This window comes from Lutjanus erythropterus, chromosome 6 (genome assembly GCF_056507025.1).
Source record: "Lutjanus erythropterus isolate fLutEry1 chromosome 6, fLutEry1.hap2, whole genome shotgun sequence".
NCBI classification, from domain to species: Eukaryota; Metazoa; Chordata; class Actinopteri; order Lutjaniformes; family Lutjanidae; genus Lutjanus; species Lutjanus erythropterus.
Window position 1 is genome coordinate 3883777 of NC_139322.1, and position 24173 is coordinate 3907949.

Here is a 24173-nt window from a genome sequence, read left to right on the forward strand (position 1 = left end):
GAATCAAAGTGGGTTGATGACGATGCATCTCACTTTGGCTCGCTGTGTCAGGTCTAAGCCGGGTTAGCTTAGCTGTCTTCCCCGATTGCGGTCCAACTGGTCCAGCTTGGTGACCCGTCTCAACGTGCTGCATTAGTCGAGTCTCTGCGCTTCCTTTTCTTGCGTTAATGTGTGTATTTCTGTCATCATGTAGAAATACCTGCCGTAGTTCACTATCCAACCAATGTTTGCTCAGACGTAAGTTAGCTTTAGCCTCAGTCTCTCAGCATTAATATTATATCATGTACACAGCTACAAGGTAACTTTACGTTCACACTTTCGCAGGGTTCTTGTTTTAAAATGTGTCAGATGGAAACATTAAAACACCAGCTGCAGACTTCTCAGCTGACTCAGCTGCACTTAGAAGTCTGCTTTTGTGAGTCATTTTAACCAACAGAATCAACATCATCAGCTACAAATGAGGATCTCCTTTTGTGTACTTCTCTAAGGAATCACAGACCTCGTGTTTCAACAGTTACTTCCAATTTTGATGTTAAATCTGCCATCGTTATCACAGTAAACTGCATAAATGCAGTGTGTGAATGGAAAGTTTGGCAGGCGTAGCAACAGTAACTAAGGAGGGCGGGGCTCAACGAAGAGTCAATTGCGAGCAGAAGTCTGCTGTAAATCATGATGCAAAAAATGCTTTTTATAGCATTAAATAATAACTAATTAAACCCAAACTACTAAACATCAGTGTGAGAGGGACTACTGCTCAGTTGCACACTGGTCACTCACCTTCAGTCATGAGGCGTTTGCCTTATCAAGCCATGTTTGTTGTGATACGCGAACAGCCTCTGCGTAATGTGATGTGACATAACGTTGAAAGGAAGGTATGCAACCGATGCATTTGGATTTTATTTCAAATTGTGGCTGGTTTACCGCTGGTTTACCGATGGTCTTGCATCATGCCTGCATATACTCGTGTATCAGTACAAATCAGTTAATCCTCCAATCCCTTCTATATGTCTATCCATCTAATCATTTTTGAGATATTTTAGTTGCCATCCCGAGAGCGTCAGGCCCCGACAGAGGATCTTCAGCTCAGAGAGCAGGTTTGCAAAGCTGCTTGAACTAAATAATCAGCTGTATCTTAAAATCACTTGAAAACAGCCAGTTCTTGGATTGGATGACTTCTTTTGCTCTGCTGCGACAACGGCCTCTTCATTTACATGTTAAGACAGGATTTAAGAAAGGCTCCAGTTTCAGGTTTCGGATCAGTTTCTGTGTCTTTCTGTCTCAAGACACAAAGTGAGACCTTTCCTCATTCACACACATTTTCTGTTTCTCCCCCGGTTTGTTTAATCAGCACACCATGCACACCACACATCATCATCTCGTTTTTCTCTCTCTGTTTGTCTCTCAGTTCAGATCTCCACAACTAAAAATGGCATCTGTTCCTTCCACTTTCACTTATTCATTCTCTTCAGAGCTGCGTTCCTGCCTGAAGTAGGTTTCTACATTTAGGAGAGGAAACTGCTGGGGGGGGGGGGGTGGTTTACGTAACAGGAGCCAGATGTTGGAGTAGTTTCTTTTTTTCCCAATTTTTTTTCTTTTTTGTTTCACAATCCAGCTAAGTCATCAGTTAGTGACAACATTATGCCTGCTTTTGCTACAGTGGACGTATTTGTCAAATCAGGGCGTGAATTACAATAACTATTACTCACTGGATACACAGGAGGCAGCTCACGTACACACACACACACACACACACACACACACACACACACACACACACACACATACACAGGCTTCCACAGAAGTAAAAAAAAACAAAAAAAACCCACACACGTATTATTTACTGTAGTGGGATGACGTCTGTAGCAGCTGACTAATAGCTTGAACCAGATATAAATGCATGAGACGCTTCGCAGGAAGGTAAAGGAGGAAGAAGATATGCAAAGCAAGAGTTGCATCATTTTCAGCTTGCCGGCATACAGTCAACACTGGCAAGGCAAAAAATCTGTCAGGACCTGCAACTATTGTAAATTCTCTGTTTTCTTTTGAGGCTTTTCCTTTTTTGGATTTGACAATCGAAACTCAGGACTAGCTACTGGGAAATTTAGAGGAAAAGGTGCTGAGCCATAGACGTAGGCTATGACACATTACTCACGTTTCAGTTGATGAAAAATTGAGAAATCTTTGATTATTTGGTGTGCAGGCTGCACATTTTTACAGCTGGAGAATGTAATAATCACTTTATGCCTACAAAAATGATAGATAAATATTAAAATGTTAAAAATAGCTGTCAGTCATTTCCTTATCTTATCTAACAACCAGAGAGCAGCAGAAGAGTCACATGAGTTGCTGGAGCCACAGGTCACAGACCCCCCTCCCTACTGAAAAATATGTTTGATCCTTGAGAAGCGTGAAAGGGGAGTGTGGACCAGAGATATTCAGGGCTTGAGATGAACCTTTTCCCTTGTCAATGCATGCTGCGGTAAATAATTTCCAGTGAATGCAAATCTGTTACTGACTGGGATACAGTGATAGAAATTTCCATACACAGGCTGATGGAGGCTGAAGCTGCTAGTATTCAGTAGATATGAGATCTGCTAAGCTCACTTCTTTTTAACTCCACACTATCTGATTTTTTTCATGCTTCCTGTCATATCTTCAGCTGTCCCATAAACAAAAGGCATGAAAAAGTAGTGATAACTTTCTCTACTGTGACAGAATTGTCCCAGACACCATATCTTTGTGTCCCGGGTGCTATGTTCACTTTCCCTGGGACAACGGGACATCCTTAATTTCAAGCACCGGTCTGACCATCCCAATTTTGTGAACGCGGTATCTTTGGCTCTCTATCAAAACAGTCCCTGAGTGAAGACAGCATGTTTCTCACTGGAAATTATTAAACGCACTTAATACATTTAATTAAATTCCTCCAAAGTCCTCAATACAGACTGTATATTTTTTGAACAGGCATGGATGTAAAGTAACTTGACTGGTTGATGGAGGCATACAACAGCGAGGCAGTAATTCTACTTTGTGTCTTAAAGGCACACTGACTTTCTTTACAACCGGAGCGTCTTTCTCAGGGGAACTATCTGAATTGGCCGTACGTGCTCGTGCAGAAAAAAAACAAAGATACAGGCTCCTTCTCAGCACAGCAGTAAACCAGTGATGGTGCCAAGTGCCTGATTTAAGCTCATCCCTGTAGTGCTGCTTATAGTGGAGAATTAAATTTAAAGTTCATTGTGGTAGCTCACTGTTTAACATACAGTATAAACAGGATGCTGTACCTCATTGTTTTGTTTAGCACGCATGTAAATACTTTTGTGGGAACTGTCAAAATACTCATGATTATTATAGTTGGAAGGAAAAAACACTGGTGTATGTAACTGCAGTGAGTTATAATTTAGTAGTTTTGTTGGTAAACTTAATTTCTATTGCACCAGAGTTCACAAGGTGATTCAAAGATAAACTACAACACCATGTGAATCTCAGGAAATTGTGAAAGATGGTAAGAAAGAAATAAAACCAAGTGAAGACTTAAGACACAATGTACAAATGAATGCTTCAAACAAACACCTTTCTGTGGTCCAGCAATTGATACTTTTTGTGATAAAATGACACTGAGGTAAATTGTGAAACAGCGCTCTGAATTATGTCAGTTATGTCGAGCTTTGCACCTTTGGCATGAGCTAAAGATTCTCACCTTTTTCTTGAGGAACCTGGTTTCAATTTGTGTTTCTTGGTCACGGTTTCTACAGCAAAAAAAAAAAATGAGGTGAATGAGGTAGTACTTCTTCCACGTGCTGCAAAGGCAGACAAAGGAAAATGTAGAGACAGAAACCAATAAACAACAAGCTGTGGAATTACAAACACAGACTTGTCCCTTAACTTTTTTTGTTGCTCTAATTTCAGGATTTTATGTTTGGAAAAAAGCCTTTTGTCACGACATGTATCTCTGACTGGTCACAGCTTCACAGAGTGAGAGAACAGATACAGGACTTGACTTTTTTGGGGGGGGATTTCTGTGTTTGTGTGGGAGGAAAAAGAGCTTAAAGAAAGACAGATGTGCACATGTGTATTTGTGTGTGTGAGTTTTTGCATGAGCAGACCAGCTTGTTTTAATGTAATAACTGCTCGGGGCAACAGGATATTGATATGATTGCGTATGAAGTGGCCTGGAGAAGGACAGTTTGGATTTTTGCCAGTTCACTAAATGAATGAAAAAACACAATTACCTGAAATTATTATTCAGCCAGGGACCTTTGACCTTTGATTAAACTGGGGCTAGGCAATATATTGATATTTGTTTAATGTGAACTGTTCAGAACTGTATTTTTTAAAGTGCTTGTTTTTAAAAAGCAGTTTTTCCTGCACATTTAAGCAAATATAAATTGCCTTTTGCATGCAAGGCACGCAAGCAAGCAAGGAAAGTTTATATATATAGTAGCTATCACAGACACCAGTCACTTAGTGCTTCACATTCAAAATAAAATAGTATCAAATAAATACAACTAAGATGAAACACCAGATAAAATATACAAGAGGGGGCAGATAAAAGCCCAGGATTAAAAACATAAAATACCACATGCTACCTAAATGCCTGTCTGAACAGGAAGGTTTCAGCTTCTTTTTTAAAAGAGTCCAGAGATCCCACACTCTTATTGGGAGACTATCCCAAAGCTCAGCAGCTGCCAATTGGAAAGAACGATGACCCCGAATCTCAAAATGTGTCCAAGGAACATTTAGAAAAACCCTGGGTGGAGGACGTAAGAGCTCGGCTCATAGTGTGGGGGTGTACAAGGTCACAGGGTACACAATAAAGTATTGTTGTGTATCCTTATTGTAAGATGACATTGTGTTTTACTCACAATTCAAAGATATTTAGTTTACTGTTTTATAGGAGTAAAGAAACCAGAAAAGATTCACATTTAAGAAGTTGAAATAAGATATTTTTTATTTTTTTCTTACTCAAACGGATTAATCAAATGCCTAAATAGTTGGCAATTAATTTGATAATCAATTTATCGAATAATCGTTGCAGCTCTACTCGAAAAAATCACTGAAACGATGATATTAACTGACTAATTAATTAATAGTGTAACTGTTGCAGTTCTACAAGAAAGCGATTGAGCGTATTTCCCAAAATGTCAAACCTATCAAGGCCCAGTCCAGATGAGCGGATGTTGTTTGCGGGTAATGCGACTTACAAAGAAATGTGATGCACGTAACTGTTGGGGCAAATCCAATCAGCTGTTTCTTCTGTCCCTCGTCTGTTCAGTTTTGTTTCTGGGAGGACTGACTCATCACCAGCTGCTGCTCTCCTCCTTAACATGAACATTTGCTGTGTAATGAAATGAAGGAGGACAGGTATCGGGATTGTCGTATAGAATAAAATCTAGAACACGTCCTGCACAGTAAGAAGCAGAAGTGTCTCTGCTAAAATTAGAGTAGCTCCTCGTCACAGCTGGGTTCGCTCTCGACGTGTGTTTTTCTCACTTGTGGATGCTGTGTCAGTGTAAAGCTGAGGACAAGTCTCCCCCACTTGTTCTTTCTTTCTGTCTTTCACGGAGCGAAAGAGAGCAAATGATGGAGGGAGGGGGAGAACAAATCGTTTATATAATATCGTTGAGAACACTACTCACTGCCCTCTTTGTATTATGCCAGAGAGCAACAAAGACTGTCACTACTGATTTATTTATGTGTGCGTGAGTGTTGAGTGGATGCAGATTCATTCCTGTCCTTGTACAGGTCTGCTTTTGTGCGGAGCTCCAGTGAGCTCAGAGGAAGTGCTGTGCAGTCTGGTGTGTGTGCAATGTGTGCCCCCCCCCACCCCCCCCAAAATGGAAACCCACCACCCCCGAACGTGGAAATGCACTGAGATGGGCTACGCGCCAGCTGGTCAGACCCTCAGTGACAGACACAACAGAAACTAGGTGTCCGAGGGAGGTATTTAGTGAGTGCGTGAGTGAATGCTCGTGCGTCCAGTGTGCCCCCGGCCACTGTGGTCAGCTGCCAAGTTTCAAGGGCAAAGCCACCATGGTCTGTGTGAAGGGCTCCAGCTGACTGTGAGGAAATGGATGCCGGCTGAGAGCAGCCTGGACTGGACTGACCTGTGTCTTCAGACATCATTCATATTTTATAACTTCATTTTTTCGTACCTCCCAGTGGCCACTATTATTAGCCTGATTAGGGGTTATTCAGGATGTTTTTGAGACCAGTGTGGTAAAGGCTGGAGAAGATATGTGGCGTGCACGGTGTACGTAGTGCACTTAAGTGACAAAATCACGATTTAACAGATGAAAGGGATTTTAAATTTAACACCAAGAGATAAAAAACAAAAGATTGTGGCAAACGGCGCTGTTTTTTTCAGCACAGAACTCAACATGAAAATGCTCAGTTGCAGATTGTGCAATCTTGCTGTGCACATTTCACTCTCACTACTTTTTTGATAAGACAAGAATGTCAAGAATGATGAAGGAAAATAACTTAACAATGTGACCAGTGAACAGGAATTAACCGGTGTGTCAAAACAATGCTGAATTTAATAAAAAATAAAAAAAAAATCCAATAAAACAAGGTATTTCTTATTTGTCTAGTGCTCTGTACTGATTTGGAGTTACCGAGTCACAAGCTGATGAAAAAACTGAAATTATTTTCAATACAAATATTTATATAAAATAAATTAATTACACATTAGCAATCAAAAAAGGTGTGCTACATGAGACCAATTTAATATTTTTTTCATCATAATTTGTACTAATATTAAAATTACTAATAACATGTCAACACGGAGGTATTGGTGTAAAGAAGGCCTTTGCATTTTTGTTGGAATTTTCAACAAATTTTCAACAGTTTGAATTAGAGAGGCAAGAAAACCCTGGTTATAGGTTGTTGTTGGGCCTGAAGTGGTCTGGGGAGTGAGAACTGTTTATCTTAGATTTTTCTGACACAACAGATGAACGAAACAACATTTTATTTGGATCTTACAATCTAGATATATACTAGAGGAGCAATCAAATCGAGATGTCACCAAGTCAAAAGTCAAGTCAACAATAATACAACGTAAACAAGAAACTGTTGAATTGACACTGTTGCACAGAGGAAATATTGATATTACAGTTTAAACGAGATGATAATACATCTGAAATACTGGTATTGCACAGTATGCGTGAAGAGTGCAAACAGTTTGTCTACTGGGAGCAGGACTGGTTGTAAAGTCTGACACCTGCATGAAGGAAGGACCTGTGATATCATTCCTCCTCACACTTGGGGTGACGCAGTCTGTCACTGAAGGAGCCATCATTTCTCCTTTCTCCAACCAAAAACGTGCCTCGCATTATATTTGAATCGGAACTTCTTGCTGAGGTGAAACAGGCTGCTGCTGGCTCTCTATGTGTACACTTATCTCTTGTGCATGAATTAACCAAAACTTTGGAACAAATGTATCTTGTGTGTGTGCAATAGCATTTCAAATGCTTGATGTACTAAAATGTGACCTTGATGCATTACTTTCTTCTCTGGCCGCTGCAGGGCTGCGTAGGAAGAGGAGAATGTTTGGCATTTCTCCACTGAGCGGATTAATCACATTATTATCAAAATAGTTGCTGATTATTTTTCAGTTGATCATCTAATCGATTAACCGACCGATCGTGTCGGCTCTGCGCGTGATGCTCAGTGGTTCAGCCTGAGGAATGATCGTCTCACTCTTTGTGCGTTTGTGTCTGTCCATGCAGAGTATTTGCACACACAGTTACTGTATGGATGCAGCAGGCCCTTTACTTTGTATTCATATCCAGCAGAGTCGGTGTCAGCCTCCGTCCATGTGAAGGCCCATTCATACTGAGGCTGGCACGCAAGCCAAGACACGTGGAATGCCTTGACTCAACTCTGCTCTCCTCTTCCTCCCTCTCTCTGTTCGCTTCTCCTGTCCTCTTCCTCTGAACTCTTCTCTTCCTCTTCTTTTTCTTCTCCTCGCTTCTTGTCTCTTCTCTTCTTTTCCTCCCTCTTATCCTCACTTCTTCTCTCCTCTCCTTCTCCCTCTCCTCTTCCTCTTCCTCTTCCTCTTTCTCTCCTCTCATGATGACATGTGTCAGGCCATACTTTGCACTGCCTGACTCCCTCCCCCCCTCACCCTTTCATTCTCACCTCCCCTTCCCCTCCCATCCCTCATTCCTCCATATAACATCCATGCGACCGGTGCTGTTACACAATCGCTCATTGTCCCCCTTTGATTTTTGCCACCACAGCGCCCCCTGTTGGTGCACAGTTAAAATATTCAGCTGATGTAATTAGACTGTAAATTGCTTTAGTACTGTTAAGACTTGTCTGTCTTTGCTGACAGTTTACTCCGTGTATATAATGTTCATCAGGATGCAGCTGATAAATTTTTTCCATTATTGATTAGTCTGCACATTTTCTTTGACTTACTGATTGATTGTTTGGTAAATTAAATTTTACTAAATAATGGAAAAATGCACCTTACACTCCCCTTAATTCCAAGGTGATGTCTTCAGATGTTTTCTTTTGTCCAATTCAAAAAAAGTTTCACTTAAAGGACCAGTGTGTAATAATTACAGGAATTTATGTACATAAATGAGATATATTATATATAAGTATGTTATTTATTATTATCAATCAGTGTAAACTCATAATCTATATGTTCCCGTTACTTTAGAAATAGCCATTTATAGTTACATACTGTCGGGTCGCCTTACGGAGATCATCATCCTGCGCCGTCTACAGCAGTGCAGAGCGGACAAACTGCACTAACAGTGAGTCTTGGGAAGGCCATGGCGACCTTACGTAGATGCCGCAGCGTAAACACGCAAGTAGACGGGGAGGATAGACGCGGGTGATTGCTGGCAGATCATTTAGCGTTGTGAACCTTGACTGGCACAGTTTTGACAAATGGAGGGTCATACAAACACTGTACCAGAACAAAAAGCAGCGTCCCCGTCATCCAAGAAGCGGAGACACGAAGAAAGTAAACGCAAGCATGACAGGAAACGGCAAAAACACGAATCAACATCGGCATAGTGTTTACACGATGGAAATCACTGATGAAGGACAAACGTTTTCACAGTGACGCCGAGGTTGCCTGTTTTCTGCTGGACAGGTAATTCATCCTACACACATGATTGTAGTTTGTTGTGAGATAGCTTTCGCTCGCCATTTTGTCCGCTGGCGGCCACCGTACTCATGGTGAGAGAGAGGCGGTGTCGGGGTAAATCCTCTTAGTTGCAATCTATGGTTTGAACGCTAGATGCCACTGGAAATCACACACTTCTCCTTTAAGTTATCAAATAGCACACAGAAAAGCAGCAAATCCTCCTGATTTAGAAGTTGGAACGAGGTAATGGTTGTTTTTTTGCTAATAAATGCTGCACATAACTTACCAGTTCTTCTCTTTCTTGTCTGTCTCTTCTTTTTCTCCAGGTCCTATCAGCAGCATCCTTGTGAATAAATATGGGAGTCGACCAATCATCATCCTTGGCGGTTGTCTGGCGGGGTCTGGGCTGATTGCAGCGTCCTTCTGCAACACTGTGGAGCAGCTCTACTTCTTCATAGGAGTAGTGGGAGGTCAGTATTTTACACATACAGTAAAATGAATGCTTTGAGTTTAACTAGCCAAATGATGTTTCATGTTTGTGCCACATGCAGTTTTAAAACAGTTTTGTTTGTCCATTAAAGTGAAAGCAGGTCACATATCAGGTCTCTGGGATGTCGTGATTCATCCACCAGCTGTTTTCAGCTATTTTGATTTGATGTAATTTGATTTAATTAAATTATGTTGAACATTCAAGATAAAGTCCCTGAACGACGCTGGGGTTGCATCACATGGTGTTTGTCTCCATAGCAGCCTTTTCACTGTAGTGAGAACTTGACCTCTCTGTATAATATGACCTATAGTGACCTGTAATCACAGCCTTATGAAACTGCACAACCACAATCATGAGATCGGGGGCATTCAGAGGATGGACGGCTTTCCTAAGTTTGTTGACATTAAGGGGGATTTGGAGCAATTTCTAGAAGCCATCTAGAGGTCAGCCGTCCAGGGCTGTCAGTCCTCTGCAGCAGCCCCAGGTTTATTCCAGCCTACAGCCATTTACTGAATGTATCCCCTTTCTTTGTATCTTCTCCCTTCCCTTTCCTGTCTTTTGGCTGTCTTATAAAAAAAGAAATATCCATCGTATGCCATCATTTTGTCTTCTCTCCTCATGTAACCCTCTTTTTCTCTTTCTTCTCCCACCTGTTCTTTCTCCAGGTTTGGGCCTGGCGTTCAACTTGAATCCAGCCCTCACTATGATTGGTAAATATTTCTACAAGCGGCGGCCCATCGCCAACGGCATCGCCATGGCAGGCAGCCCGGTGTTTCTGTCCACACTGGCTCCTCTCAACTCCTGGCTGTATGATGTGTTCGGGTGGCGAGGCAGCTTCCTCATCCTGGGAGGACTTCTGTTCAACTGCTGCGTGGCCGGCTCCCTCATGCGTCCCATTGGACCCAAACCTCAGCCGCCGAAGCCCGACTCTGAGGTCGGCGATGGAAAGGCGGCGGATGCAGCACAGCCAAAGAAGACGGTCCTGCAGACCATCAACTCCTTCATCGACCTGACGCTGTTCAGACACCGCGGCTTTCTGCTCTACTTGAGCGGCAACGTCGTCATGTTCTTCGGCCTTTTTGCTCCGCTTGTCTTCCTCTCCAATTATGCCAAGAGTAAAGACATCAGCAAAGAGAAGGCTGCCTTCCTGCTGTCCATTCTGGCGTTCATCGACATGTTCGCCCGGCCCTCCATGGGTATGCTGGCCAACACCAAATGGGTCCGGCCCAGGGTGCAGTACTTCTTCGCTGCTGCAGTTGTTTACAACGGAGTGTGTCACGTTCTGGCGCCGCTGTCAGTAGACTACACTGGATTTGTGGTGTACGCCATCTTTTTTGGTTTTGCGTTCGGCTGGTTGAGTGCGGTGCTGTTTGAGACGCTGATGGACCTGGTGGGAGCTCAGAGGTTCTCCTCCGCCGTGGGTTTGGTCACGATAGTGGAGTGCGGGCCGGTGCTGCTGGGCCCGCCGCTAACAGGTGAGACTTCCAGCAAGCATCACATGGACACAAAAGGTTGGGCCGGGTCTGGGGGAGGGGTGGAAGGTTGTGTTTCTTTTAGTCTGACTCACCGGATCCATGCTGCAGGTAGAAGTCTGCCATTGGTTGCTTGTGTCAAGTGGAATCCGCAATCTATGTTTTCAAAGTCCCCGGCAAACAACAACCTCCTGATGTGCAAATGCTCCACCAAAACAAGTCCCCCCTTTTGCAGCAGCACCATCGCTGCATCCTGGGCTCAGCACTGCCCAAGACGTTTGTGATTGGTGTAAAGAAATGCAAACAAGGCAGGGTGTTTTTCCCCCCATAGCAGAGTGTTTATGCACAACCTTTCTCCAGTGGAGAGCGGTCTGGCTATGCAAGATTATATTCATTCAGACAGTTTAAACCCTTCTTTTCTCACTTCAATAACCCTAAAGACTAAAGACAGTTTAGTGACCTCACATATTCTTATGATAGTTCTGCACATCTTAGGTCTGAGCAGACCCAAAATCAACCAGAATCACTGAAAACACCAGAGCCTGAGGGGCTTTTAAATACAAAAAATGATCGAAAATGATGAAACATGTTATCAGTCACGTTTTTAAAATGGCAACAGCACATGCAGCTCTGACATAATGGCCAAGTCAATCATTTCAAAGGGACAATTCACTCCAAGATCAGAAGTACATATTTTTCCTGTTACCTGTAGTACAATTTATCCACCTAGATAGTTTTGGTGTGTGTTGCAGAGTTGTGGAGATATTACCCACAGAGATGTCTGCCTTCTCTTCAATATAATGGAACTAGATGGCACTCGGCTTGTGGTGCTCAAAGCACCAAAAAGTACATTTGAAAAAATTCAAAACCAGCATCTTTTTCCAGAAATTGTGACACAGTCAATCAAGATAATCCACAGTCCTTGTTGTGAGCAGTTTCATATAGGAATTACTTTCTTTCTATGGTAGAATCTTTCGGAACTACTTTCTTTCTACCAGAAAGAAAATATTTCCTGCTTTGAGCACAAAGGCAGACATCTCTGTGGCCAATATCTGCAACTCATGCCAAAAATCTAGATAGATAAATAGCACTAAAGGTAAGAGGGAAAGCATGCATTTTTAATGTTAATTGTTAAATCTAAATTCTGTCTCTTTTGTCCACCTCCAGGCAGTTTAGTTAACTACTACCACCACTACGACTACACCTACATCTCATCCGGCATCATCCTCATAATCGCTGGTGTGATCCTGTTTGTGGGAATGGGCATCAACTACCGCCTGCTGGACAAAGAGAGGAAAGAGGAGGAGAGAAGAGAGCGGGAGGAGCCCAAGGAGGAGCGCGCCGCCATGTTGGCGCCGCCCTCTCCGTCAAAGTCGGACGAGGAGGTCGGGGAGAACAACGTACCGGCCGCTGTCACACTGGATGAAGTCGCCAGGATGGACGAGGACACGGTTTAGGATTTTTTTTAAATAACAAAGGGACTTGAGAAGGACACACTCACTGCATCACACACTTAATGGAGACACACACGAGAGTGGCAGTTACTCAACACACACACCGTCTTTATAGAGAGATTATACCCTCATACACAACCCTGAAGCCATAGAAACACTTTACTATATCAATACGAACTGAGACCTGCTGCTGTGACGTTACCCGACTGCAAAGTTCGTCCAGCAGCTTTTCACCGCGTTGAGACCTCTGGTTTTGGTATTTGACGTGCCTTCGGTAAACTGAAGTCCTCCAGGAGCACACACACACCGCTTACATTAACGCCAGATAGAAACGCACAACAGACAGAATGACTGTAAGTTTAAAATCCAGTAAACTAATGAGGACTTTACTCTCAGGGTCTTGAGCTGCAGAAAAGGTTCAAACCTCAGACACACAGAAACACACACACACACACACGCACACTCGGCCTTGACTCTGCTTCTGTCAAACTGAAGCTCAGTCAAACATTACAGAGATTTTCCCTCACATACAACAAATGCTGCCTTCAAATGGGGTCGTTTTGAAAATGTTTATATTCCCAACAGGGGCGGCCGGCTGAAAGTCGAGGAGCCGAATCTTCAGTTAGGAGCACCTCGCTCTTGTGTCGCGACGTACCCACTATTGACAAGAATCGTGATATTTAAAAATGGAAGCAAGGCTCCACAATAAGGATTGGCCGCTTGCCTGGGGCAAGTAAAATATCATATTGGGCTAGTAAATCTGGGAAATCACTTATCCTACTGGGCAAGTGGTAAAAAAAATGTTAATTGATTAATGGTTTAAGTTATTTTTTATGCAAAGAGGCCGTTTTCAGCCTCTTAAATGGAGGTTTTCTGCTTTTCTTTGTTTATTATCAACTTAAACTGAATACATTTCTCTTTTAGACTGACAAAACAAGACATTTAGACATTTACCTTGAACTTTGAAAAACTGAGATGGACAGTTTTCACTATTTTCTTTTTTTTTTTTATAAACATTGCAGACCTACATGAAACATGTAAATTGTCGTCAGTCTTTGTTGTTATTTGATAACTTCTAATAAATAAAACATTTGTATGGAGGCAAGTGAAAAAAGCATTAACAATAATGTTGAAATACTGATATGTTAACAATACACTAATAATATTGTGTAAATTATCCAATACCTCTTAAACATACTGTACAAATCGTTTCCATTTCTTTCCATTCTTGCTTTTATTTTATTTTGTATTTTGAGCATAATTCACCTGCCAAAAAAGAGCCTGGTAAGCAGGCCTGATGATCCTGATGCCTAAATCACGTTACCTTGAGAGGCAGCTGGATTCCCACGATCACGCCATAATCGTGCAAGATTCAGTAAGCGCCCTTTATTCTCAAAAGACCTTTTTTTGTCCAAAAAAGCAAAAAAATCTGTCCACAGACTCAGGCTACGACACACATTTCACAAAAAAAGCTGCACATTTTTACAGTTGGAGAATGTAATAATCACTTTAGGCTGACAAAAAGGAGAAATAAAAATAAGTGTTATTCATTCCTCATTAGAGAGGGGCTGAAGAGCCGCAGGTTGCAGACCTCTGGTCCAAGCCCACTAGATGGCGCTATGAGGCCCAGTGGATGATGTTCACGACCTCCCACGTCGAAAGCGCGAGCTCACGAGTTCCATTTGAAGGCAGCGATACACACACTTGTGATGCTTCACTCCTCAAGGGCTGGACACGAATTAAAAGGACACATCCATAATACTGTTCACACGTTAGTTTAGATTGACGTCAATGACATTTCCAGGTTTTTATGCAGAGGAGAAGGACAAAAAAAAAAAGAAGTAAAAATTAGGGGAAAAGTTCACCACCACACAGGAGAACTTTTTTTTTTTTTTTTTTTTAAATGTCAGAGGTTACGTTTTTAACCCTTAGTTAAGGATATGAGGCACAAAAATGAGGAATGCTTAGAAATACAAAGATATAGAGCAGTAAAAAAAAAAACTAATGTATGAATGTTTTAAGAGGAGCAGGGGTCAGTCTGTGGTCAAAGAAGGTCACAATGGCAGCAGTGTGGAAGGCACTGTTAATGGTGTGCTTGTACATAAATGTGTGCACTTTGTGTGTGTGTGTGTGTAATTCTGTATCATACACCCTCCAACCAGAGCAGCTCATCATGCGTGGTTGTATAGATAAAGACAGAGACACACAGCTGCGCCCCACAGATCTGTCTGCTGTGTAACCAGCAGGACGAGGCCACTCACTGTATTAAATAACGCCACACGCTGGTTTCTGGGGACTAAGAGGCTGTGATTGGACCAGATCGATGGGTTTTAACTGGGTGTGTATGTGAACTGCCCCGGTGCCAAAATAGGAATAAAACTCACTCTGAATTGCACAGATCCTAAATTTTCAACATTTTGGATTAAAGGACTCGCAGTATCCCCGTGTTTTTTATTTTTAAATTGTGAATAACACATCGTAGTTTACAGTTCTATCAACAAACCTTTGTAATGTAAAAAGAGATCTATTTTAGCTCACTGTATAATGACAATCTGACAATAACTTTTTAATGGATTGATTGATGTATTTGGATGAATGGAAAAGTGTCTTCGTGTCTTTTCTTTGAGATTCAGCCACTGCAGTATCAACACGTCTCACAGTTCGTCTCTAAACTGTGCAGAACGTTTCATATCGGATCCACAATGATTTTAGTCTAAAATCGGTCACAATCGGATACTCAATCTTAATTATGCATCGATCAATACTGCGTCTACTGCCAGCGTTTACTGCTGACGTTTGTCAAAGATGCTTTTGTTTTGAGGACAGTTTTTGTGTCCAGACTTGAGGGAACAGAGGACGTGAGTCAGCCGTCTTCGTTCTGAATAAGCTTTCCTTATTTTCTCTCATGGGAAAATAAAAGGAGGTTTTAAACAATTCACTATTTAGTTTATATGTTTTAACTTTAATGAGACAATAAGTAATAATTTTGAAGGACGGTTCGCCATTATTACCTTTTTTATAACAGACTTTTCATGTAAAGATTTAGACTGTGATCATTTTTCTACCCTGATCTTTGTAAAACAGCCTCTAAGGAACTGTGATATTCTATTTTTTTTTTTTTTTTGTCAACAAATCTCATGAAAAGACCAAAACATCAGTGAACTGATGTATTGTTTGAGTAGACAAAGCCTGACACGGTTTAGAGGGATGTAACTTCCAGAATAAAAATCAATAAATCAGTCAATAAATAAATGAATATGCCATTAAAAGCACCAAAATAACAGCCCCCTCATTTGCATAATGAAGAAGAAATGTAAAAAGAAAAAACTGGGAAAATAATACAGAAATATATAAATCAAAATGAATAAATGGAAAATTAAGTGGAGAAAGTGAAGAAAAAGGATTAATTATTGACAGAAAATATCAAATTAATGCCTACATTTATTTTTAATATTTTCGGTGAATTTAATGGCATATTTATTTATTTATTGAGTCATTTATTCAGTAATTTTTGATTTTGGCAGTTAGGGACCTCCATATAGAGTTGAGAGAGATTTTTGAGTTTTGAATCAAACTCATAAGTTTTTCCAAGATGTTTCGTTGAGATATTTTACTTTTGGAACCCGCCCCAAAATTTGATTTTCAAATATTTGCGTGAATCTGATTTGTCATTCTTAGGGCGCCTGAAAATTAAATGGCAATGAAAATATTCAGTCATTAACCAACTTTTTGGGGTTTCTTACACTCAAAGATTCAAGTTTATCTAAAGAGGAAAAGTCAATAATCTCAACAAAACATTATTAGTTGGTAAAACTGCCTTGAAATTTTGCGTTTTCTCCCACCCCCTCGTTCATTTATTCTCTACTTTCTATATAATAGACGCTTTATAGTTTTTCTTTAGTGAGAAGTAAATCAACAGCTGTGATTTTTCTCTCGTATAAAATGTGACAGATCTCACTTTTGGATTGTACGACAGCTTAAACACAGCTTCTTTTTCTTGTCCCATTGTGGGATTTTGTTTTTGGTCACTATACCGTATAGTGCAATAATTTCACACTCGTAATTCGAGCACTCGAATAAAATGGCGTACAGTAAATGCAGTGCACCGTTTAATCAATAGGAGTGATTGTGGTCACAGCCAATTAAAAACTCATCAATAAGCCGACCTTTGCTGCGGGTGACGTGTCCCTACATTACCATGAACACACACAAACACTGTAGTTTATTTTGACTCAGTCAGACACGCACCATCCTGCTGCCATAAGCGCTCACTGATGTGTGTTAATCCGCAGCAGAAAATAGTCCCCATCAAATTCACCTGATCTCCTGTTTCAGAGATGTTTTCTGTATTAGTGGGAGTGTAAAAGAGTTTGTTGTACTTTCACACTGCATGCTTCCATTTTTTGTTTGTGTTTGAAAGACTTTTTGGTATACTGACCAAATGTAAGTATTAGTTAAAGTATGTGTAATATTATTCTGACAGAAGTCTCTGTCTTTTTTGAAGGTATTGTTGGTATCAACGGGAGAATATTTTCCCTCCCATTCTACTTTAAAGGTCCAGTGTGTCAGATATAGAAGGATTTACTGACAGAATATGGTTTTAATTAGCATATAATAACCTGAAAACATATTTTTATTACCTTAGAAGTTTACATCTACAAAGGGTGTTTTCTCCTACATGCTTTGGAAGGGGAGGGTGAGGCAAGTGGGGTTCAGGTAGTTGCAGTCTCCAACCTGATGCCACTAAATCCTACACACTGGTCCTTGAAGTATCCACCCGTCTATGGACGTGAATTTGAAGCACGTTTCTGATCATGTTAATGGGCAGGTCAATGTTTAAGGGAAACGAGTAGAGAAATTATCTGCAGACGGGCCTCCTGCTGCCTCAGTGTGTCCACGTTCCCCTGCTTTGTAAACCCTGATTTTCCTTCACTTACAACAGACTGACACTCATCACATTATGAGTATATAATAAACTGTAATTCAACAGGAAAAACTGATTTCCTGTGATTCAGAATTGACTAAAACCTTCGGTTATTTTGCCTTTGAGACGAGTATTTGAAAAGGAAAGACTGCAACTAAACCATTTCATTGAAACACTGAATGTGAGTGTTTTCAACTGCAGGGGTTTTTGAAAATGGTACTGTACAGCCACAGAACCTTTTTGTTTAAAAAACAAAACAAAACAAGGAACAAATCATTGTATTAAGTTTCTGGGAAATAACGTGACTTTTTTTTTATTTTAGTCTCATAGATGTTTTTATGTTTTGTATGTGCAAAGTGTTTTTATGACTGGTGAGAGAATGAATAAACGGTTTTTAAAACAAATCTCATCGCATTTGTTGTTCTGTTACAAAAATTCGAAAGTAATTTATTTTTAAATCAACAGTCAAATTCAGGAAAATCACCCAAACAATTGCATTTCTAATAATTACACTTTATAAAAATTATTACAGCAGTTTGTATCTAAACTACCTGTTATACTTACAGGAACAGTTGTCATTGGACATTGTGGGAAACACTCTTAGCTTTCTTTGCTGTTTTTACAAAAGAGGATTCAGGCCTCATAGAAAGAAAAACTAAATCAGAGGAGGAAGATTGTTTTTATTTTTTAATTTGAGAAGAAAGTTGAAACTTTTATTCTCAACATGAAATTTCAACTTTATTCTCATCATTTCGACTTTGCTCTCAAAATGTGAAATTTAAAAACTAATCTTCCTCTACTCTTTTTTTTTCCCTTAATGTTGCCCTAATACTCCGCTGTACATTTGCTTCCTTGTGGTCGGATCAATACGACGACTCATATGTCGTTGTCATATTAACTACGTAATCTAATTCACGGTCAGATATGAGTGGCATAATTCTTTTTATTTAACCCTTTGTGAGAAAGTGTATGAGTGTATTCCCCAAAATATCAAACTATTTTTACTTTTAACAACCATCGACATTTGGAAAAGTAAGCTAGTTTTGTCGCATTCTCCGGAGAGATAAGACACACACTCAGTTGTGTATTAGTGTGGCACATGAGAGGATTTAGCAGCAGCAGTCGCCTGTGTGTGTTGTGTGTCGTTATAGTTGGAGGTGTGTGTGGTGGTGGTGGAGTCGGTCGGTAAGGAGCCTCGGCGCTGTGTGTGCCTGCGACAGAGCAGCAGCAGACGGAGCTCCGGGGAGACGCTGCTGGAAAAAGCAGAGTAGATCCAGGGGTTGGTGCAGGAGTTGAGACTGGCCAGCAGCATCAGCAGGGTGAACACTGCACCTGCACACACACACACACACACACACACACACACACAAACAAAGAGGTTTGTAGATGTAAAGCGTAAATTAAAGATTCTGTTTACTGCAGTTTAAGAAAAATAGCAGCAAATACTCACATAAGATGCTGAAACTATGAAATGGTTCATCCAATTTGAATAAAAAAAAAATACTGATTATTAATTAATCATCATTAATCAAACCAGTGCTGATTAACTTTTTGATACTTTGATACTTTTTGAACTGACTAATCGGTTACACTTAATTTAATTGTTGTATTATTATTTATTTATTTATTTTACAATGCATCATGGTTTACATTCCTACATAATGCTTTGTATGCCAACTCTTCATTTGTAAAGTAACTAGGAATAAATTAGGGGTCGACCGATATGTTTTTTTCAGGGCTGATACCAATTATTACTAATCAAAGAGACCAATAACCAATATTTGGAACTGATATACCTTTGAAAGTCTGTCAAAATTTAGAATAACTGTTTGCTGCTACTGTGGAGTGGAAAACAAATTAATTTGACAACTTGAGTCAGAATATTGATACAAAATATAAATCAACTATTCTAACCAATCATGATATATTATAATAAATTAAGACAGTATAGTATTAGTATTATTATTTATTAGTAGGGATGTCACAATACCAGAATTTTAGACTTCGATACAATACTAGTATAACAGAATGATAATTGATCTCTTTTGATATGACAGCAAAAAGAGAAAAAGAGTTTTTAATTAATCTGTACACAGTGCTGGTGCAGAAAAAAAATCGCTAAACTCTATTGGTTTTTGCTGCAAACCAAATTTCAGACAGGACAATAAATACTGAACTGAACCGAGGTCCTGAACGAGCACTTACTCATTCATTTTATAGACTCAGTACTTTTTATACTGTAAGGATATTGTGTAATTTTAAACATGCAGTATTGAAAAAGGATCGATGCTTTTGACAACCTTAGCTCCCAGTGTAAATGTCTGTAACTCTGTGAATGTGAATTGCTAAAAAATGACTAAGATCAGATCACCTCAGCCAGCAGCCATAAACCGGGGTGCAAAGGCTGCAGCGTAATCCTCGGTTGCGTTTTTTCCACTGACTGGCTCAGACTGTTGACAGCATTATGGAAAGGATCCGTACAGAGATAGACATTTTTGTTTACGAGTGACATCTGCTTTGTTTAACCAGAAAAACAACCCTTGCTTTATCACGTGTTTTAACACGTGTTTAAACTGTTATGTCACACAGTATCAAACAAACTAACCGATCAAGGCAGCAGTAGCCAAAGCAATCACACAATAGTGTAACATGTTTTGTACGTAAAGTGGTGACTTACAGCAAATGAATAAATCTTACAGAGGCCTGCAGAAAGTAACTGTCATGACTGAGGGATATAAAAATACTGTCTCAATTTGAAGTTTGAGAACAAATATGGAAAGATTTTGATAGAAATTACACAAGTTGTTTTTTCAGGTGAAAAATGGATTTGTTTGTGTGTGTGTGTGAGAATGTGGATTTGTGTGTATGTACCGTTCTGTGGTGGGTCGGGGTCCCAGGCGGCCCACAGCTGGACGCTAAAAAATGGGGCCCAGCATAGCGAGTAGACGAGCACTATGACCAGCGTCATCCTCACTGTCTTCGACATGGCCGCTGTTACCTCTCCACCGCGGGCCGGGGGGGCTTTGGGTGGGGGGCTGCAGACAGCAGATGGAGCCACAGCGTCGGGCAGCACATCAGGCTGCAGCTCAGCTGACAGGCAGAATGTTAAAGGGGGCTTAAGTCCTTTTACTTCAAATCCCACAAATTGTTCTTTACATAATTACATCTCACCATTTTCTGAAGCAAAACAAAGGTTATGTTTTGGCTACCTGTGAAAAATAACTTGCAGAGACTTGAAACTTGATTGACATTCGATTTGACCCTGAAGAAAATGTGTAACTACATAATTGTGGGAAACAGCGTCTGCCACAATGAAAGAGAGTAACCTTTATCTAAGGTGACAGCCGTCTGTGTGGGTCTTACCAGGGTGAACAGCAGTGTAGCTGTGAATATCACAGTGAGTGATGCTGTTGGACCTGAGTGGACCCATGGGCAGGTGCTGATAGGCGGATCCAGGGTCAAAGCTGGTGTGACTCACAGGATTGTCGAACATCAGGGGTGAAACATAAAGTGGGAGACTGGACCTCCCTCTGCCTCCTCCTCCTGCCCCTCCTCCTCCTCCTCCTACTCTCTGGCTGTCCCGTCTGGATGGCGGCAGGGAGGCGGGAGACAGGCGGCGCTCTGATTTCAGGTACAGATTGTTGTGGATCTCCATGAAGATTCTTACCTGGGGGAAAAGGGACAGGAGACGTCCAGTGATGTGAAAATCCCAACACATGAACCATCAGTTGTGTTCAGGATCATTATTTTGTGTCCTCACTGTAAATTCTGTCCCTCTCTACCTGGCAGACAGTGATGATGAGGACAGGGAGGATGAAGACAGCCAGGGTCATCCATGTCACGTAGGCTTTGAGGCCCCAGGACTCAGCAAAGTTGCCCCAACACTCATAGACACCTGGAGCCACTTCTGAACGGGAGAAGATGAAAACCTGGAGGGGCACAGAGGTGTGTGGGCTGACATTTACAACTGTCCATCTTACTTCCATCTGTTTCCAAACAGACTGAGGAAACTAACTAACATTCTTTCTCATGAGTTTTAACATGTGTTTTGACAAAGGTTTACACAGAAATCAGAAAACCAGTGAGGAAATTCACGGTCCAGCGTGAAAGATTAACAGGGATGTGCAGAACATGAAAGAAACTGAATATAATACTCACAAATATGTTTTCATTACTGTGTAAACACCTGACTCATCCTTCAGGATCTGTCACTGGTGCCACTTTATCTGTCTCACCCTACCTGGGACACCCTACCTGTGTCCCACACCTTTGGCCTCCTACCTGTATCACTCTACCTGTGTCACCCTACATGTCATGTGTCACCCTACATGTGTCACCCCACCCGTGTCACCCCACCTGTGGCACGCTGAGCAGAAGCGACAGCCCCCAGGCCAGCAGTATGAAGCTGTTCCAGCGTTGCGTGGCCCCGCTGCGATGCGCCTGCAGGGGGCAGCAGATGGCATAGTGCCGGTCCACCGTCATGGCCACAATCATGTAGGAGGAGGCGAACATCCCGAGCACCTGCAGGTATTTCACCAGGCGACAGAGAAAGTCCGGGCCAGGAAAGCGGCCTTTAGCATCCCACACCAGCTGGGGCAACACCTCGGAGAGGAAGAGGAGGATGGGGAGGAAGGGTGGAGTCAGACGCAGGGAGCGGGTACACTTAGTGCGTGTTTTGCACCTGTGTATGTGCGTGTTACCTGGAACAGTGCCACCACCAGGTCAGCCACACACAGGTTGAGCATGAACTGGTGCAGCGGGTTGTGGTGTCGTCTTCGCCGTAGCAACACCACCAGCACCAGCCCGTTACCGAGCAACGCCATCACAAAGATGACAGTCAGCACCACCACCTCTGCCACCGCCAGGAGGGCATCACGCTCCCAGTCCGTGACATTTGTACCCGCCGGGGTCACAGAGACGACTGACCAGCCAATGGATGGGTATGAGTCTGTCACCATGGAGACTGACATGTTGGCTGGGAGGACATGAGGACAGGAGATTAATGAGAAAGATGGGACTTTCTCCAAAACTCTGCATCTCACACCAAAGAAATCAAAAATGTAAAAATAACACTGCAGGTAAGAGGACAAATATGTATTCTTTGTTTTTGAAGCGAACTGCCTTTTAAGTAAAAGTACCAATACAGCAATGTAAAAATGCTCCATTACAAGTAAGAGTCTCAAACAAATTTATTTTCATAGTTTGAGATTTTATGTAATCCCACCTTTTTTCTTTTTTTTTTAACAGATAATTTTACTTCTTTGGCTTCAATATGTAACTTTATCCTTCTACTCTGTTACAGAGTCCAAACTCAGAGGTAAATATTCCACTGTATTTATCTGATCAGATTATATTTTCCATAGTCATTCCTGTGTGGTGAAAAAACTATATATCTCCAAATTTGGTCATTTTGAATTCTCCCCCTTCTTACACTAAATAAACTATTTACAACCGTCTTGGATCAGTTGGAAAATGCATTGTCACAATGCTGAAAACAGGGCTGTTTTTAGATATAGATTTGTGAAGTCTGCATGAATCCTGCAGATTCGCTCTTTAAAACATTACTGAACTGCTTCAATGACATGTGCACAACTGCTTTAGATAATATTGCTCCCCTAAAACGTACAGTACATCTAAATCCACATCATCTTTTGTATCATCTTGGATTACTGAAAGAATCTGTGGCATGAAAAGGGAGTGTAGGAAGGCTGGGAGACAGTGGAAGAAATCAAAACTCGCAGTGCACTATGAGCATTTTATTGTTTTTATCATAATCTTTAAACAAATTAAACACGGAAGAGCAAATTATTTTTTAGTGCTTCAATCAGCACAACTTTACAGTCTAATGTAAGTTGGATCTTTTAGTCAGCGCTGTGTCTCGCGGTGTCCCTGTTGACTCAGATACAGACTGTGAAAGGTTTTTAACCTTTTTCATGGACAAGACTGAGGACATTCAGTCTCAGATTCTCCCCCCCCCACTTCACTTATCTTGTCCTCAGCTGGATATTTAACATATTTTTAAGAAGTTATCACCAGGCATATGATGAGCTGGTGCAGTGATCCGGTAGGTGGTTTTAATCTGGTAGAAAGAAAATACTTCCTACGTAAAACTGCTCACAACAGAGTCTGTGGATTATCTACAGTAAGCCAGTCGTGATTTTTTGGAAAGAGACATGGCTGATGAATCTTTACTTTTTTTTTTTTTTTTTTTTTCTCTGAGCATCACAAACTGAGTGCTGTCTAGTTCCATTCTATTTGTGACAGGTTCCCTCTGTCTCCACCTCAGACACTTAATTATCTGCAGCTGGCTTCAGTATTCAACAGCGTCCTCATCAGTGGGCGACACAGTGCAGGTTATATCCAGGTGTGCTGCTGCTCTTGACATCTCTTACTCAGCACCCCACAGTTTGTGTGCTGCTTTGTCTCTGTTGGATGGTTTTCCACCAAGTATAACATTGTAATTTTAACAGTTATCCATCTTGCATGTTTATAGTGTGATGTTGGTGTTACATCTGCCTCTGCTCCTCATTTTGCATCGTTGTTTGGCTCATCTCCTTATGGCAGCTTCGTTTTCTTGAGGTACACTGTCTCGTTTTTATTGTAACTTCAGCCTCCTTCTACTTTGCTTCTAGTAGAGCTGAATTGTTTTTGAAGAAATATCTAATTGCAGTTATTTTGACTGATATTACAATTGCAAATTGATTTGCATTATTAGATGAATTATATT

The 24173-nt window shown here is 41.1% G+C and overlaps 2 protein-coding genes across 2 annotated transcripts in view; one reads left to right on the forward strand and one right to left on the reverse strand.

Annotated features, from left to right (window-relative positions):
• The window catches only part of LOC146324677 (monocarboxylate transporter 1-like), a 31342-nt gene extending 17605 nt beyond the window's left edge, over positions 1-13737 (forward strand). Inside the window, exons 3-5 of the mRNA XM_084720282.1 lie at positions 9433-9576; positions 10262-11071; positions 12236-13737. Of these exons, the coding sequence (XP_084576408.1) occupies positions 9433-9576; positions 10262-11071; positions 12236-12525 (1244 nt within the window). The 3' untranslated portion in view covers positions 12526-13737. The remainder of the gene's footprint in view (positions 1-9432; positions 9577-10261; positions 11072-12235) is intronic.
• A 4796-nt stretch (positions 13738-18533) lies between these two features.
• On the reverse strand, positions 18534-22459 carry LOC146324678 (vasopressin V2 receptor-like). Its single transcript, XM_084722046.1, has 6 exons — positions 22147-22459; positions 21803-22048; positions 21229-21375; positions 20810-21113; positions 20318-20536; positions 18534-18778 (listed from the first exon to the last, which is right to left on the reverse strand). The coding sequence occupies exons 1-6, from the start codon at positions 22414-22416 to the stop codon at positions 18534-18536; spliced, it is 1431 nt and encodes a 476-aa protein (XP_084578172.1). The 5' UTR covers positions 22417-22459.
• Between the last annotated feature and the right edge of the window lie 1714 nt (positions 22460-24173).

Bases quoted from the DNA above. Each gene is read 5' to 3' on its own strand.
- LOC146324678 (XM_084722046.1), bottom strand. From the start codon at position 22,416: ATGTCAGTCTCCATGGTGACAGACTCATACCCATCCATTGGCTGGTCA. The intron at 20,537-20,809 runs GTAAGACCCACA...TCTGCCTGTCAG, and splicing joins CTACACTGCTGTTCACCCTG to CTGAGCTGCAGCCTGATGTG. The intron at 18,779-20,317 runs GTACATACACAC...GTGTGTGTGCAG, and splicing joins CCCCGACCCACCACAGAACG to GTGCAGTGTTCACCCTGCTG.